At 38.2% G+C, this 17348-nt stretch overlaps 2 protein-coding genes across 10 annotated transcripts in view; one reads left to right on the plus strand and one right to left on the minus strand.

Annotated features, from left to right (window-relative positions):
- Window positions 1-448: 448 nt before the first annotated feature.
- Window positions 449-1443, minus strand: LOC132842508 (hydroxycarboxylic acid receptor 2-like). Its single transcript, XM_060865238.1, has one exon. The coding sequence runs from the start codon at window positions 1441-1443 to the stop codon at window positions 472-474; it is 972 nt and encodes a 323-aa protein (XP_060721221.1). The 3' UTR covers window positions 449-471.
- Window positions 1444-4502: 3059 nt separating this feature from the next.
- The window catches only part of LOC132856155 (CLIP-associating protein 1-B-like), a 72051-nt gene continuing 59205 nt past the window's right edge, over window positions 4503-17348 (plus strand). For 2 of the 9 annotated variants that reach the window (XM_060885613.1, XM_060885622.1), the window contains exons 1-2: window positions 4504-4692; window positions 6877-7365. In XM_060885613.1, coding sequence (XP_060741596.1) covers window positions 7171-7365 — 195 coding nt within the window. In that variant the 5' untranslated portion in view covers window positions 4504-4692; window positions 6877-7170. Of the gene's footprint in view, window positions 4693-6876; window positions 7366-17348 lie in introns of all 9 variants that reach the window. The other 7 variants (XM_060885629.1, XM_060885636.1, XM_060885646.1 and 4 more) reach the window with 5 other exon arrangements.

Here is a 17348-nt window from a genome sequence, read left to right on the forward strand (position 1 = left end):
TTCACAAGTGGTGCTCACTTACATCATGGCTTCTTACCCTGTAACAGACATTTTTTTGATAAAAGAAAAAACTGTTTTAAAATTCATAGTTCAATAAATAAATAAATAAATAATAATCATAATAATCATAATAATATTTACATAAATGACAAGATATGCAAACTGCCTCATTGATGCTTAGCTTGCCATGCAATCAGACACTTTGCAAGTCAATATGAATTCAGATGCCACATGATGCTCAACTCAACCAGAATTTGTTTTTAATTTAAATGTAATGCTTTATAGAGTTATTATTTCTACCATTTATAATCTCCCACAAAATTATTACTATTATTATTAATATGTTGTCTTTATGCAAATTGAACAATGAACTGTTGACATTTATACACCATATTTGAATTTTAATTATCACTATAACAAAATGCACCTATCAGGTCTTGGCATTTTTCACACAATTTGCTTAAATCTACTTTATTCGCTTGTTACTGTAGACACAGTGTTTTTCCCTGAAGGTAGCTCTTCCTTTTGTCCTGTGAGTCTTCTGAAAAGTTTCTGTATGATGCCACTGAATGCAGGAGTGGAAAAGTAGTAAACCAGAGGATTTAGCATGCTATTCAAATAGGTGAAGCAGACTGAAGTATAAAATGCCAGATTTGCCTCACTGTAGTGTGAACACTCGTTGTACCAGATCTTCAGGACCCAAACAGCAACCCGTGAGGCAGTGCTTGGAAAAAAGCAGATAAGGAAGACCATGGCGACAACAAAAATGAACTGGACTGCCCTCTTGATCTTGCCTGTGGTGTCCATGGTCTTGGTTTTCAGCTGCCATGTAATGCAGGCTGTGCAGAAGATGATGATGCTGCCTGGCACGCAGAACTGGATCACATAGAAGGCATTGCTCCAGATTGTTAGTGGATTGTTATTCAAGCATATGTTGAAGCTCTCACACTGGGTGTGATTGCCGAACTTAAAAAAGTGCGGTGAGCCCAATAACTGACCTGTCAAAAGTATAACCATAACCCAGAGGCCTACAGAGACCCACATGGCGTAGCTCAGATTCATCCTATTTATGCGGTGTAATGGGTGCACAATCTTCAGGTAGCGGTCCACAGCCACTGCGGTGAGGAAGAAGATGCCAGCGGCCCTGTTGGCTGCCAGGAGGAAGAGCAGGATGCGGCAGAAGGCATCTCCGAAGATCCAGTTTTGTCTCCTGCTGTAGTAGTCTGCTCTGAATAGCAGACAGCCCAGCACCACTGAGTCAGCCACAGCCAGATGTGCCAGGTAGATGGAATTTGGCTTCCAGCTTTCCATGTGGAAAGCAAACATGGCGATGACCAGGACATTCCCCGTGAGGCCAAAAATGAATTCTATAATAAGAACAGAGGGTAGATATTGGTGTAAGACAGTGGGCTCAAAAGCACAACAAACAGAGGAGTTTGACATGTTGGCAGTATTGATGCAAATGGACTTTGGAACTCTACCCTAGAGTGCTTTTTTATTCTACAGCCATATGCAAATTACTGGGTAAACAGAACGTCAGACGACTTGCCACTCTTCACCCACATTATAATTTAAAATGATAATGAGGAAGACACCATGCACTGTGGTATGCAGCACTCTTCCTTGGTGGAACATGGCATTAGTAAAACATATATATACATATTAACTATAAATGTGGCTAGCATTTTCCTAATTTCAGTATCCTGTGGTTTTGTATTAAGAGTAATATGGAGAATAGAAGGCAGTCATACACATATTACGACTACAGTATGTACATCTAAAATATGTGCATGTGTCCTGGTCACTAATTTAATTCTTAACTGAAATCAAAAACACAATACACAATGTTTAAAATAAAATCTAGAGGAGGAGAAGAAGGAGGCATGGGCAGGCATTTCCACGCTTCTGGAAGGATTTTCCAATTGTTTATTCCAATAGATTTTGCAACGTGGCTGTAATGATTTTGTGTTTATTCAGCCACAGGAGGCACGCAGTCTGCAGTCTGCATTTCTGTTCATCCCAAAGGTGTACAGCATGGCTGAGGGCAGGGATCTATGCATGCCACACAAGGTTATCACACCATCCTTGGCAAACCATGTCTTTATAATCTTTGGTTTGGGCATTGTCATGCTGGAACAGGTTTGGGCAACTTGGTTACAGAGAAAGGAAATCTTAATGCTACAGCTTCTTCTACTGCTTCTACTTTTGGCTTTATCCCGTTATGGGTGGCCACAGGGAATCATCTGTTTCCAGCTAACTCTATCTTTGGCATGCTCTACTCTCACACCAATTACTTTCATGTCCTCATTTAACACATCCATATATCTTCTCTTTGGTCTTCCTCTTGACCTCTTACCTGGCAGGTCCATCTCCAACATCCTTCTACCAATATAACCAGCTCCCTCCTTTGTACATGTCCAAACCATCTCAATCTATCCTTTCTGACCTTGTCCCCAAAACAGCCAACCTGAGCTGTCCCCCTGATGTGCTCGTTCCTAATACTGTCCATCCTCGTCACTCCTAAAGAGAACCTCAACATCCTCATCTTTGCTACCTCCATCTCTGCCTCATGTCTTTTCCTCACTGCTACAGTCTCTAACTCATACATCATAAAATCTTAATGCTACAGCATACAAACATACCGCATACAGACAGCTGTGTGCTTACATCTTTATGGTGCAGTTTGGAGAAGGACCACATATGGATGTGATGGTCAGATGTCCACATGTTTGTCCATATGTTGGTACAACGTCTTAGAGGCAGAAATAAAATTTAAAAGACTGTGTGAGCAATTGATTGGAAAATGGGGATAATAAATATTTACATGGTGGTATTTTAAAGTATGACTGCCAGTGAAACTGCCATCATATCTTTAGTTTTTAAGTCATACTTACATGTACTGAAGGCATTTTAATGTTTCAACTACATTCTTGAAAACTCTGAAGATTACACATCACTATCTGATAGACATTGAAGACAATAAATTTATAGTTTTTTTTTTAACTAAATAGATAATGAAGACCTTAATATTTAGCTGACATTTAGTTAAATTAGATATGTGTTAGAAATCAGATATCTCCGCAATGATGTTACTGCAATTTGAAACTCATGTCTTATCCAGTTGAAAACCACAAATTTGGTCATATTTGCGTATTCATAATATAATTGCTCCAGTGCCTACTAGCAACAACTCAAGCCAAAATATTTCCACATTTTTATTTAAATTCATAACATGGTATGGTTGGCACCTTCCTAACTGCTACGGTCTACTTACTAATCAGCAAAGGAAATGATGTGGTTGAAACTAAAGTCTGATATCTTATAAGGAGCTGTCTTAAACTTGTAAAGGAGCTACATTTTTGCTAGGACACACTATCAATAAAATGCTGATCCAACCTGAAAAAGGCAAACTTTTTGTCCAATGTTCAAAACAAACTCCTTCTACTTGATATCTTATGTCTTTATTTATTTAATCATCTCAAAGGTTGTGGTGGAATCTGAAATCACTCTGGATGTTATACCAGTACATACCATAGTATCAGACACACACACACACACACACACACACACACACACACACACACACACACACACACACACACACACACACACACACACACACACACACACACACGCGTCTTTCTAACCTTGAACCAAACCTTAATATCTGTAACTAAAGGCAGAAATAAGGAAACCTCTCTCTCTCTCTCTCTCTCTCTCTCTCTCTCTCTCTCTCTCTCTCTCTCTCTCTCTCTCTCTCTATCTATCTATCTCTCTCTTTTGGAGTTGAGAAAAATTCCCCACAAATTCAGGAAGCTCTAGTCGTTACAGTCATTTAACATCTAGTTAAATGTTAATGTTAAATGTCATTATCTAATTTATAATGCCCTAATTATATTTATTCCCTGTTTATTGTGAGGGTAGGAATGTATAGATTTTGTACATTAGTCTATGTCAGTATGTTATACAGTATATGGACTACAGTTTTTGTTCCTTTCTACTCCTCAACCTGGGTAGTTCGGTCAAACACACCTATGTCAGATTTCACCCAACTGTTCTTTGGTAAACAGGTCTGAAAAGCTTGCAGTCAAGATCTTTCTCAGGAGACACCACTATGATTATATTATATATATTATATTATATACCATATTATATTATATACTGTTATATAGTAACTTGCTTTCACTTACACAGCCTTCATACTTTTATTGACTGGGTGACTGACTTTTACACTCATATATATATATATATATATATATATATATATATATATATATATATATATATATATATATATATATAATTCATATATCAATTCATATAGATGCCTAAACATTTTCTGGCGGTAGAGGGCATTGTTTTATAAGCTAGTATACAGTATTTAAAGGTTCCGAAGTGTTTGCTATGATTGGCTCATTCATATTCACAAAGCGATGAACTGTCCAATCAGCAGCAAGCCTGTCTGTACGTTAAAAAAAATCTGCCTTGCAGCTAATAGTAAAAAAGGAGGCGGGGTTTGCGCCAGTTCTGTTGGAAAAAATAACGCGTGCAAACGCGCTACTACTGGCGCATGCGCAATTTAGTCTTTATGCCAAACGGGCGCTTTGGGGCGGAGATGAAACCCGCTGCTTGCTGCAGAAATATCTGATAATCAACAAACCCAGTGATGCTCAGTGCAGACTGACATGGCAGGTATGTATGTTTACAGCATGTATCATCTGTTCTCTTTTTTCTACAGTAGAAGAAGCTGATTCGCTCCGTTAACACTGTAAGAAATGCTTTTTCAAGTTAGCCGAAACAAAGCTAACCAATGAAAATAGTTATTTTCTGCAGCTAGCTAGCAAGTTAGCTAGCCATCCTCTCTCTGCAGCTACCTGCATGAATTCTTACTATTGCAAATGTTTAACAACAACCAGACAGTTTGTTTCTGAGTGTTGCATTTAACTGTAAAACGGTCACAACTGGTATTGGGCTTTATAATAAACCTCAATAAATACAACATATCATGGGTTCATCAGCTGTATTTATTAAGAATGTTAACAAGAAACAAACCTGAATTGCATTTCAAATCAAATGCCTTGTGATTATTTTTATTAAAGGAATCAACTTTGCTAAGCCTGGATGTGCATTTTTCAGGTGCAGATTGTAGGAAATGTATTCCATGTAAGTGTAATTATAACCTGCTGAAATGCAAATAATCTGCTTTCACGAGTGAAACTACTGAGGTTTTATGAGTCCAGTGTGTTTGTTTACATCACAGCATGCTTGTGTTTTGAGACACACACCTTTTTATTCTGCTTTTACACTTATTTAATCAAACTCCTAAATTAAGACCTGAGCAGTTTCTTTCTCCTGTAGGCAGCTGTGTCCAGATTTATATTAAAATTCACTGAGATTTAAAGGTCCTTTTTTATTTCATTCAGTCATTCCAAAAGTTTTGTTTCTGAGCTCAGTAATAAATGACTAATTTTGTTGTTGATCTGGTAAACTGGGATACTTTAAAGATGTTTTTGATAATATTAAAGAAATATGGTTAACTTTCCCCTACTTTTAGGTAAGGAATAAAACACAACAGTTTTTGTTGTTACATGGAAATAATGACGTTATTCCCGAAGGTGATTATTTCCCAATAACCGCATGTTTTGGGGTGTTTTTTTTAATACCCCAGAGATTAAAATGTTTTGTTTCTTTAAAATGGTTTACAAATTCTTTTAACTGAGCAGGCTGTAGAATTTGACCTGAGCTAACTTCTCCTATAAACCTAAACCTAACCTACACGGATCACCAGACATATTTATTCAGCCTTAAAAAACTAAATTTACTTTAAAGTTGTCTCTAATTTCTGGACTTGGTTTGGCTTTGCCCAGGTAGGTGAAGCTGGATCAGGTCAGACCCCACCTTCTGGATTTTTGGTCCTGCACTGCGTGGTACTTGTACAGTTTATCTTCTTATAGTCACATTTTAATGTTGTGGAACATCCATAGGACGAGGTAGATTCTGTTGTGTTTTAACAGCACCGTATTTCCCTCACTAGCCTCTTTCTCTCTCGCTCTCTTTCTCAGGGTTAATTGTATAATAATAATAATAATAATAAAAAAAGCCATTTGTCATGTTAGTAAAAACTGAGAGTGACAAGTTATCTGTCATGAACACTTTCCATCGGTGGAAAACCTGTCTGCTGCAAAGTGCTGACATCGGAGGCTCGTTCTTAAACAAATGACTTCTTATAGAAATCAACATCTAAATGATTAATTAGTCTGTTCATTATCAGCGTGAGGCTATGTTGTTGTTCAACTGTATGATCTCCTGTGAATAAACTGTTACTGTAGTTGTATTACTCATTTATAGCCACCACTGCAAGTTATTTATTCCAAATGTGTTTTTTTTATATCTGATGCTTATTAATAAATACAACATCCAATGTATGTGTGTTGGTTGTATTACTTTTTAACCGTACATACTGTTGGTGTCCATAACATAACACTTTACTGTACATTTATAGATTTGTACATCATGTGTTTTATACACAACAAATCCTCAGGTTTTTTTTTTTACATAAAATATATTGCACTAAAATTGCCCACTTTTGCACTTTATTCATGTCATATTGTATTTATATTCAAATAATCTTTTAAATATGTTGTTTATATATTTTTCCACTCTCTACCTGTGCAGTTGTATTTTTGTTGCAATTCTATTCCAAGTCTATTTTTAATCTGTTTGATTCTATTTTTATGACCTGCATGGCCTACAGTATGTGATTGTGTATGTGACTAGGAAAATTTGGATTTGAAGATATGCTGAAAACTGCATTCAAAAAAGCTTTTTGTATACTTCGTCTGTCTAAACTCTGATCCATTCCACACTCTGTTTCAGTTTTCCTCGCAGGACTGTGAGTGGATCTGCAAGAGAATGCGGGAACCGAACGTCACCTTCGTTTTCCAATCGCAGACGAATCCCCGAAGTCTTTCCGTAACCAGCGTTTGAACTATTTTCTGTAATAGCTCACACATGCTTCCCACATGCCGGCTTGTAAATAAAGGGAGAACCTTTTTGAAATAAAGTGCTGTTTTTGCCCTCGTCACACGTCATCACTTTTACTGATCACTGCATCTGGTTGCCATTTTTTATGAGCTTTCTGGTCTGTAACTGGTTTGATCTTAATGAAACATGGAGGCCAATATGGAATATATTGTGGAACAGGTGATGCAGAAAGACCTGGGACGGCGACTCCAGGTCGGACAAGAGATCATAGACTACGTTCTGGACAGGCAGAGGTCACATGACCTGGAGCATGATCAGACCATGCTTGACAAGATGGTGGACGGCTTGGCTACTTCGTGGGTCAACTCGAGCAACTTCAAGGTGAATAAAAATAATTATGCTTTATTAAAAATTGTCATTTGAGCTTGATGATGAGGCTCACGTGCTTCTTGTACACCAGACGACTGCATATGTTGGCAGACATGTCTAAGTGATCCGCTGTATTTGGATATCACACCTCAGCAGAAATGCAGCAGATGTTTAAGATGTAAATGGGTATTGATTTAGGCGATAAGAGCATCTACTTTTATTCCTGGAAAGGGAACATGGAGTTCACTTACATACTTAGAGACTGGGGCTTTGCAGTCTAGCCAATCTTCTTGTCTCATCGACAGTTTTAGGGCTCTTAATGCTGTTTATAAAGAGTTCTTGCTTCAGGAGTTGATTAAATTATTTATTTATAAATAAAACACAAAATGGGGTTAATAAAAATAACAAAAACGGTTGGCAAATTGCTTTAGAGTTAAAGGAATCAAAAGCTTCAGGTGGTGGTGTTATTGGAAAAGACTCACATCAGGGGTGAGAACAGTGCTGAACACTGAAGATTTATTGATGATTTGTCATTATATTTAATTCCGTAATTGTGGCACAATATCATGTTGTCCTCAGCAGATCCTTGCTCTTGGTCGATCCACATGTTGTATTTTTTGGCACAGGCTTTAAGCCGGATAGCCTTTCTGACACAACCCTCCCATTTTATACATTTACATCATTTGGCAGACGCTCTTTTCCACGTTTTAATCTCATTTTATACAGCTGAGCAATTGATGATTAAGAGTTGTGAGTGTGTCTGTAATGGGTTGTGTAGGATAAGTGATACAATAGATGGCTGGATGGATGTACATCATGGTTTTGTGTTATAGAATGTGTTTTGAAAATCCCTGGGAAAAATGTTAAAAAATAAAATAAATAAAAAAAATGTTTTTATGTACTGTTGATAAAATCAGCCATATATCAATATATGGTGTGGATTGCAGACATGTTTCTATCAAAATCCTGATCAAAATCTTACGTAATATTAGTAAAGAATAAAACAGTTTTAATCGTTAATGTCTAGGCTGCTGTCCCATCCATGCATCAATAGTTAGATTGTACATAAGTAGGCAACGGATGTGTTTTTGTGTGTGCACCAGAGACCTGTGCTACTTCATTTCCAAGTACTGTACATTTGTTCATTATTGCTCTTAAGAAAAAGTTAAACAGTGCAGAGTAAACAGTGTACAAAAACTAATTCAGCTGGGAGTGGGGAACTGACGAAACATCGGACCACACAAGCTACAGTATGGCTTCGGTTCCCTGGGATAATTTGGGCCAATGTTGGCTTTGTTGCATCACATCTTTCATTTCATTGCTTCCTTGTGTGAACACGTGGTGAGTGAGGGATTTGAGACATTGAGGTCACATTCGTGGGCCAGTGGTGACTCAAGCGGTTGAGGCTCTGGGTTATTGATCAGAGGATTGGAGTTCAGTCCCCAGCACTGCCAATCTGCAGCTGATGGGCCCTTGAGCAAGGCCCTTAACCCTCAGTTCTCCAGGGGTGCTGTATCATGGCTGACCCTGCTCTCTGATCCCATCCACCAAAATTGGGATATGTGAAGAAAGAATTTCAATGTGCTGAAATGTATATGTGACAAAATAAATGCTGTCTCTTCTGCTTTGTTTTCCTCTGACAAATACCACTATTTAGCTAAGTGCCTATCTATTTGGGACGGTGCACTGAATAATCACTGACAACAATATTGTTCCTCTGCCATATTGATTAGTTATTGTGCCTTAAATATTATTCATATATATTGTATGTATCTTTTTGGCAAAACACTGCAAAAATGCCCCTTTTTCTGATATGTGTCTGTCATGTTTGAACAACAACATGTTCAGATTTCCTTTGAATGTTATACACACAACTTTTTACAGTCCTCCCTGGTATAAAACCTGGTATACAACTGGAATACACACAACGTTCAAGTAAACAAAATAGGTCTATTAATTTATAACTTAAACCTGCGGTCAATGTGGATGGAACCACTTAGAGACCATGAAGATGACTTAGGACTGTAAATAACCATGAACAATCTCCATCCATGACCAGATAACGTAAAGACTCGAAGCTAGGATGAATTTCCTGGTTACATAATTGTGCAAAAGTGCAGTTAATAGCTCTCGAAGGGAAGATGTTTCTAATCACGCTATCCGATGTCACTCAGATGAGGATGGATTGCCTTTTGAGTCTTGTTTCTTTCTCGTATCATCTCTGGGAGTTTTTCTGTTATCAACACCATCATCTCTGCATTTCTCATTAGGGATACATTTAAAATAAATACAAAATTTGGATATTTTTGTAAAGCTTAGTGATGTCCATTGTTTAAAGTGCTGTAGAAATAAAATTGATTTCTATTTCTATTTTTTTGATTTACAAAAAATCATGGTGTCATGAAAAGAGGCTGCATTGAATATAATAATTCCAGTGGAAAGTATTCTAGGAGTGAGAAACCTTGCCTTACATTTAGACTTCTGTGCTTTTTTTCTGTTTAAAAGCAGATACTCTTTAACATTGCATTGTATTTCTATAAATCTTTACAAATTGTAGCTCAGATCAGATAGAAATATTTACTCAAACTACCTATTGTTCACTTTTTGTTCGGGTTTTGTGCTTAGCATTGTGCTGCTTTTGTGATGAGGTTTTAAACAATTTGTTCGCTGTGCTTTAATGTCATTTTTGTTAAGATGAGTTAGAACATATAGTGGATTACCAACCGGAACAGCTTCAAGCTTAAGAAAACTTGCACAGGCCAAAACCTGTCTGACGTCTTACAAAGCCTTCAGGCTTACTGTAGGCTATTCAGTGATGTACGTACTCTGTGTGTTTATATAGTGATGTGTGTGTGTGTGTAAGTGTGTGAGAGAAAGAGACAGAGATGTGTCATATTTCTCACTTCACGTTACTCAAATCGCTCTACGCTCACTGCACTTAGGAATTTCTATGTTTAGTTTTTTGCCAGTTTCCATGGTTTCACCGGTATAATTATTCAGGATAAAGCAATAGCTACATTTACCACATTTGGTAGATGCCCTTATCCACGGCAACTTACATTTTATTTTACTTTTATACGACTGGGTAATGGAGGGTTTGGTGCCTTGCTCAGGGGCCCCAGTGGTAGCAGCTTTGTGAACCTGGGATTCAAACTCACAACTTTCCAACTGGTAGTTTTACACCATAACCACTAGGCTACCATATCTACATAGCTAAGCAGCTAGAACACCACCTTTGTGGGCACCTGATCACCCATATTTTGCCCTTGCACAAACTACAAATGCACAATTGTACGTTAAATAATTACGTTTTGGCCTTTTTTAGCATTACACGATCACTTCATTTACATTTATGGTATTTGGCAGAAGCCCTTATCCCTTAGACATACATTTATCTCATTTATGAGCAATTGGAGGTTAAGAGTCTTGCGCAGGGGCCAGGTGTGGAAGCTTGGGGTACCTGGGATTTAAACTCATGAACTCATGGTGTTGGACTACTTTCAAGCAGTAGTCCAACATCTACCACTTTCCCCTCCTTTACCGGAACTACCAAAACCCACTCCAGCATGACAATGCCCCTGTGGACAAAGCACAAAGTCTATGAAAACATTGCTTTTCTTGAGTGTCTTGCAAAGAGCCCTGACTCTGACTCAATCCCACTGAACACCTTTGGGATGAACTGGAACACCGACTGCACTCCAGACCTCCTCACCTGACATCAGGGACTGACCTCACTAATGCTCTTGTGGTTGAAGGATCACACATCCCTGCAGCCATACTCCAAAATCAGGTGGAAAGTCTTCTAAATGGGAAATGGGATCTTCAAAAAGCATACATGTCCACAAACGTCTGGCCTTGTAGTATATAGAACGGATATAAAAAAGACAAATTGTATGATAAATCAGATGCTTTCCCAGTGCAGAAAAACTCTTATTCGTGTCACAATGACCTTAAAAGGGCAGAGGTGGTTCAAGCAGTTAAGACTTTGGGTTGCTGCCACTGTTGGGCCCTTGGGCAAGGCCCTTAACCCACCATGGGTGCTGTATCATGGCTGACTCTGTGCTCTGACCCTAACTTCCAAAGTTGGGATATGTGAAGAAAGAATTTCACGGTGCTGTAATGTATCATACCTGCAAACTAGTAGCATTTTCGGCGAAATTCGCCGTTTTTAATCAAAATATGTCATTAGTTTTTTTTTTTGGGGGGCTTCTTTCAGCTGCGTCCGAAACCGCTTACCTCCATCCAGTAATTAGGCGAAGTAGTGCTTAGGCGGCGGTTTTGGATGCAGCGTAGTAAACCATCTATCAAGCTGATGCCTCGCGTCTCTACTTATAATGACTTTTTATGGCGGATGGCAAACCAACTTTTGGTGCATTCACCGCCACCAACTGGACTGGAGTGTGAAGCACTAGTAAGCAGATGACGCCTCGCGTCTCAATCATCCTCGCGTCTTTTGACCAATCAGCATTCAGAAGCAAGATAAGGCAATCACCTATTTCGTCCATCACTTCAAGCCGCAGAGGACGAACAAAAAGCAATAAAGAGACACATTGATAAACAACAAAAACGGGCACTTGAAAGGCTTGTGGCGGCCAACAAACAAAAGAAATTGCAATATTTGTGTTCATCAAATTATTAAGGTTCCAAGGCACTCAAATTGTACAGGGAAAAATTATTTCCAAGAAATTTTGGTAAAAATAGGATTAATAAAAGTGCTTTCGAACCTTGTCACCTTTTTCACCTCTTGTGAGTTTGCAGGTATGTGTATATGTGGCAAATAAAGGCTTCTATAAAACTATATTTGCAGTATATAAACCAGTTCCTTCAGGATTTCCCAGAGTGATATTTTGTGATTGTTGCGGCCAAAAGTGCTTGATTTTGCTGCATTTTGATTTGGTGAAATTGCACACATGGGATCCTTCTTATAAACTCCTACCACTGAATATGCAAAGTGAAGAAGATCTGTATGTGTGAATATAGATATGTGTGTGACATGACGTGTCTGCGTAAAGTCTGCACTACTTTTGATAAACGTAAGCTCCTCCAAATCCAAAACTGTGAAATCCTGAAGTGAATTATAAACAGTATACAATTTTGTGACTAGGTTTTAGTCTGGAAGGGCTTGCTCTACCAGAACACTACATGAAAAAACTGGTGCCATTCTGTTTTGGATTATGTAGGAATAAACGTAACAATAAAACTCAGATAATATTTCACAGCTGGGGGACAAAAAGAAATCGAACCCTGTCCCTAACTCTCATTCGTGGCCTACTGAGAATGAAAGACTTTCAGCTGCTTTGTTGTATCACGTCACCGTGTAGGGTTTGTCTTACAGCTGTGTCATCTGAGCAACACTGACCTCATGATGACTCTGCAGATACACTACAGCAGCGTGTGTGTGTGTGTGTGTCTTTATACTCCTATGCAGTCACATCCTGCATGAATTTTAGATATATACGCTTCTTTGTTATGTGTGAAACAGAACTTGTTGGCTGTGAGATATGAGATTGTCAGTGGTCTTTTCCACAGCAATTATTATTATTATTGTCACTCAAGGTCACTATATAAATTAAACAAGTTGCAAATAATAAAATAATGTGGTGAGAATGTGGTGACTACTGTATGTTACAGATGTTTTCTGTGAGAGAATTACAGAGACGAGGAGAGGTGCAACTAAGGAGTGCCGGTTGTTTTTAAAAAGGCACGGGATGTAAGGATGAGGATGATGAGGAAGAGTGACGAATACAGGAGGGAGTGTAGGAGTATATGATCTGGGAGGTATTTTGTAGCAAGTTTCTGAAGGGCTTTAAAAGTAAGGAGAAATAACGTTTAGTGGAGATCCATGTAGTACATCATGTAGTGGCACATAATTATCAGTCATGTAAGGAATAAAACACATGGAGCTGCTCTGTAACAGGAAACTAATCAACGATTAGCAGTGTGTCTCATCCCGAAGTGACGAGATGTGATCGTAACAACCTTAAAGTGGATTATTGCTCAGTTTAATCAAAAGTAGCGATGATTTAATGATGTTTTGCACATTCATGATGAGGAATGTCCACAAGACCAGTAAGTCCCTGTTATTACGTACATTATAGCACCTATATTCCCATACATTCCCAAACCAGCCTCTCTGTTTCGTCTCTTTAAGTTGTATAATACAAAAATGCGGATTGTCATGTTTCCTGAAGGCTGCGACTTTTGGAAAATTTCAATTTTTTTGAACAGCTCTTCTTCTGACTGTTACAAAGCACTAACCCCGGAGACTCCTGACAAAAAGGCAAGAAAACCACCTCACAGTGTTTAGAAAGAGGAAATTAACCAACAGTTAGGATAGAATTGACTATTTGAGTCAATATAAGTCAATATTTTGAGTTACAAAACTTGCTTTATTAAACTATTACTGACTGTTAAAATTAGTAGAAAAAAATTTGTTTTATTATAAAATGAGCTGGTAACTTTTACTGATCATCCTGGAGAATCTTGCAATAGTTTCTTTGCACTTGCTTCATGTTGAATGCAAAATAAAAACAGGCTTCAATAAAGTTTTTGTCTGAAAAGTGGTTACATGATATTCTGTGTTATTTGTTGTTTGAATTCTGTAACAGACTCAAAAATGCAGAAATCATAAAATAAACATCTACAAAATATGTACTAAAAAACGTATGTGACCGTTTAGTATTCATTATTTTTTCCGTTTGTTCCCAGATGGATGACTTCTTCACAACTGCAGAACAAAATTCAACTGAAATAAATCTCTGTAAATGTATCATAAACTATTTGTTTTGAGACAACAAAAGCACCAGGGTCCGGTTCTACTCTCACTGCTGTCATATAATTATAACCAGGGCTGGACGAGACAAACACAATCTTAGACTGCCGGATTGTGTGCAAACACTGGTGTAAAATCTTTCATGTGTGTCTTGTACATTTGTCTTTAGTGATGAAGAGTCTCTGCAATCTATTAGGAAATTCTTTCTTTATACCTAATACCGAGTAATAAAATATTCATAGATTGTTTTATGAGTCATTTGGAGTTCGATCATGTTGCGTTAGCATTTTTAAGTGATTGCAGTGCAGCCTTTTGCGGATTCGGTGTTCCAGATGGACACGATGACCTTGACACGAGAAAGCCGGCGGTGTATCGCTGTCAGCCGTACACACAGCTCAGCGCTGAATTTGTCACTGACACTCCGATATGTGCGTATGGAAAAGCCTAGTTATCTCTGTGCTGCAAATAAACAGGGCCGTGTGGCTTTTTACACAAACAGGTGAAATCACGATGATATGTATAATCAGTATCATGTCAGCATGTTGCTCAATCCTTTTATATTACAATCAGGCGAAAATTCCTCAGCATGTTTGAGCTAGTTGTGGATGAGCAGATTTATTTAGTTTTTTTAAAGTGGCGATGCAGTGAGCTGGTATTGGACACTGTAAACACCACCTGTTATTGAATGAGGCTTTCTGAGATGGTCTTTCATTCATTTATTCATTCTTTCATTCATTTGCATTCAGTAACCGCTTTATATCCTCGTCAATTGTGCGTTGTGGTGGATTCAGATTTAAGCCCATAATCACTGTAATGAAGGCAGAATAAACTCTTTGGGCTGAATGCTAGATCATCTCAGAGCACCACACACATGTACACACTCTCATTCACACCCAGTCCACTGCCTGGCATGCTTTTGGGAGATGGAAACAAACCGTAGAACCTGGAGCAAACCCATGCAGATACAGGAAGAACGTAAGGAAGTCCATCTTAATAGTTAATAAGTGGTATTCACAGCATCAGGATCGGCCATGCAGGTCTGTGGAGCAGAACACTGATATTCCAGGAGAATAACTGACATCAACACGTTCAACTAGTCGATTACACACCTGCTGTTTTTTATTATTTTTTTCAGGTGTACGTTTCATGGTTGAGCCCTCATTTAAAAGTTTGTTGTTATCCATCATTAGCTATCTAACATCTGTAATTTTTAGAGTTCCCAGCACAGGTACAGGTAAAAATTATAATATGGTAAAAATTTTAATTATAATATAATATATAATATAATTATTATTATTATAATTATCTCAAGATCCATAAACGATAAGTTTCTTCTCTCACGCCATCAGGTGCCTAAATACCAGAACTGAACTCTTACCGAATGAATACACACACACACATTTTGCACATTTATTATAATTGTTCTTTAGCACACCACATTTCAATACCTCACCCAGCTGCTGCTGTAACAGAAGTGTATATGTTTGCAAGAACCCTGTGGTTACAACCCTCTTTTGCACAATGTTTTGTACAACATACAGAATGCACACTGGTCAGCGCTGTCTTGTGTTTTTGTCCTGAAGTGTTTTGTATTGTCTGTCTGCACTGTCTCTCATCTTGCACTGTTTGCAATATGTTGCACATGTTGCACTTTATGTGGCTAGGAAAACTTACTTTTAGTCCTTAGCTCGATGTTGTTTCATGTAGCTCTGTGTTTCATGTAGCTCTGTGTTGTTTCATGTAGCTCTGTGTTGTTTCATGTAGCTCTGTGTTGTTTCATGTAGCTCTGTTTCATGTAGCTCTGTGTTGTTTCATGTAGCTCTGTGTTGTTTCATGTAGCTCTGTGTTGTTTCATGTAGCTCTGTGTTTCATGTAGCTCTGTGTTGTTTCATGTAGCTCTGTATTGTTTCATGTAGCTTTGTGTTGTTTCATGTAGCTCTGTGTTGTTTCATGTAGCTCTGTGTTATTTCATGTAGCTCTGTGTTGTTCTTTGTAGCTCTGTGTTGTTTCATGTAGCTCTGTGTTCCATGTAGCTCTGTGTTGTTTTATGTAGCTCTGTGTTGTTCTTTGTAGCTCTGTGTGGTTTCATGTAGCTCTGTTTCATGTAGCTCTGTGTTGTTTCATGTAGCTCTGTGTTGTTTCATGTAGCTCTGTGTTGTTTCATGTAGCTCTGTGTTGTTTCATGTAGCTCTGTTTCATGTAGCTCTGTGTTGTTTCATGTAGCTCTGTGTTGTTTCATGTAGCTCTGTGTTGTTTCATGTAGCTCTGTGTTGTTTCATGTAGCTCTGTATTGTTTCATGTAGCTTTGTGTTGTTTCATGTAGCTCTGTGTTGTTTCATGTAGCTCTGTGTTATTTCATGTAGCTCTGTGTTGTTCTTTGTAGCTCTGTGTTGTTTCATGTAGCTCTGTGTTCCATGTAGCTCTGTGTTGTTTTATGTAGCTCTGTGTTGTTCTTTGTAGCTCTGTGTGGTTTCATGTAGCTCTGTTTCATGTAGCTCTGTGTTGTTTCATGTAGCTCGGTGTTGTTTTATGTAACTCGGTGTTGTTCTTTGTAGCTCGGTGTTGTTTCATGTAGCTCTGTTTCATGTAGCTCGGTGTTGTTTTATGTAGCTTGGTGTTGTTCTTTGTGGCCTGGTGTTGTTTCATGTAGCTCTGTGTTGTTCTTTGTAGCTCTGTGTTGTTTCATGTAGCTATGTGTTATTTCATGTAGCTCTGTGTTGTTTTATGTAGCTCTGTGTTGTTCTTTGTAGCTCTGTGTTGTTTCATGTAGCTCTGTTTCATGTAGCTCTGTGTTGTTTCATGTAGCTCTGTTTCATGTAGCTCTGTGTTTCATGTAGCTCTGTGTTGTTTTTGTAGCTGTTTCATGTAGCTCTGTGTTGTTTCATGTAGCTCTGTGTTGTTCTTTGTAGCTCGGTGTTGTTTCATGTAGCTCTGTGTTATTTCATGTAGCTCTGTGTTGTTTTATGTAGCTCTGTGTTGTTCTTTGTAGCTCTGTGTTGTTTCATGTAGCTCTGTTTCATGTAGCTCTGTGTTGTTTCATGTAGCTCTGTTTCATGTAGCTCTGTGTTTCATGTAGCTCTGTGTTGTTTTTGTAGCTGTTTCATGTAGCTCTGTGTTGTTTCATGTAGCTCTGTGTTGTTCTTTGTAGCTCTGTGTTGTTTCATGTAGCTCTGTTTCATGTAGCTCTGTGTTGTTTCATGTAGCTCTGTGTTGTTTCATGTAG

The sequence above is a fragment of the Tachysurus vachellii genome, chromosome 1 (assembly GCF_030014155.1).
Source record: "Tachysurus vachellii isolate PV-2020 chromosome 1, HZAU_Pvac_v1, whole genome shotgun sequence".
Classification (NCBI taxonomy): Eukaryota; Metazoa; Chordata; class Actinopteri; order Siluriformes; family Bagridae; genus Tachysurus; species Tachysurus vachellii.

Excerpts from the sequence above, each read along its gene's own strand:
- LOC132842508 (XM_060865238.1), bottom strand. The coding sequence starts at position 1,443 with ATGTCAAACTCCTCTGTTTGTTGTGCTTTTGAGCCCACTGTCTTACAC.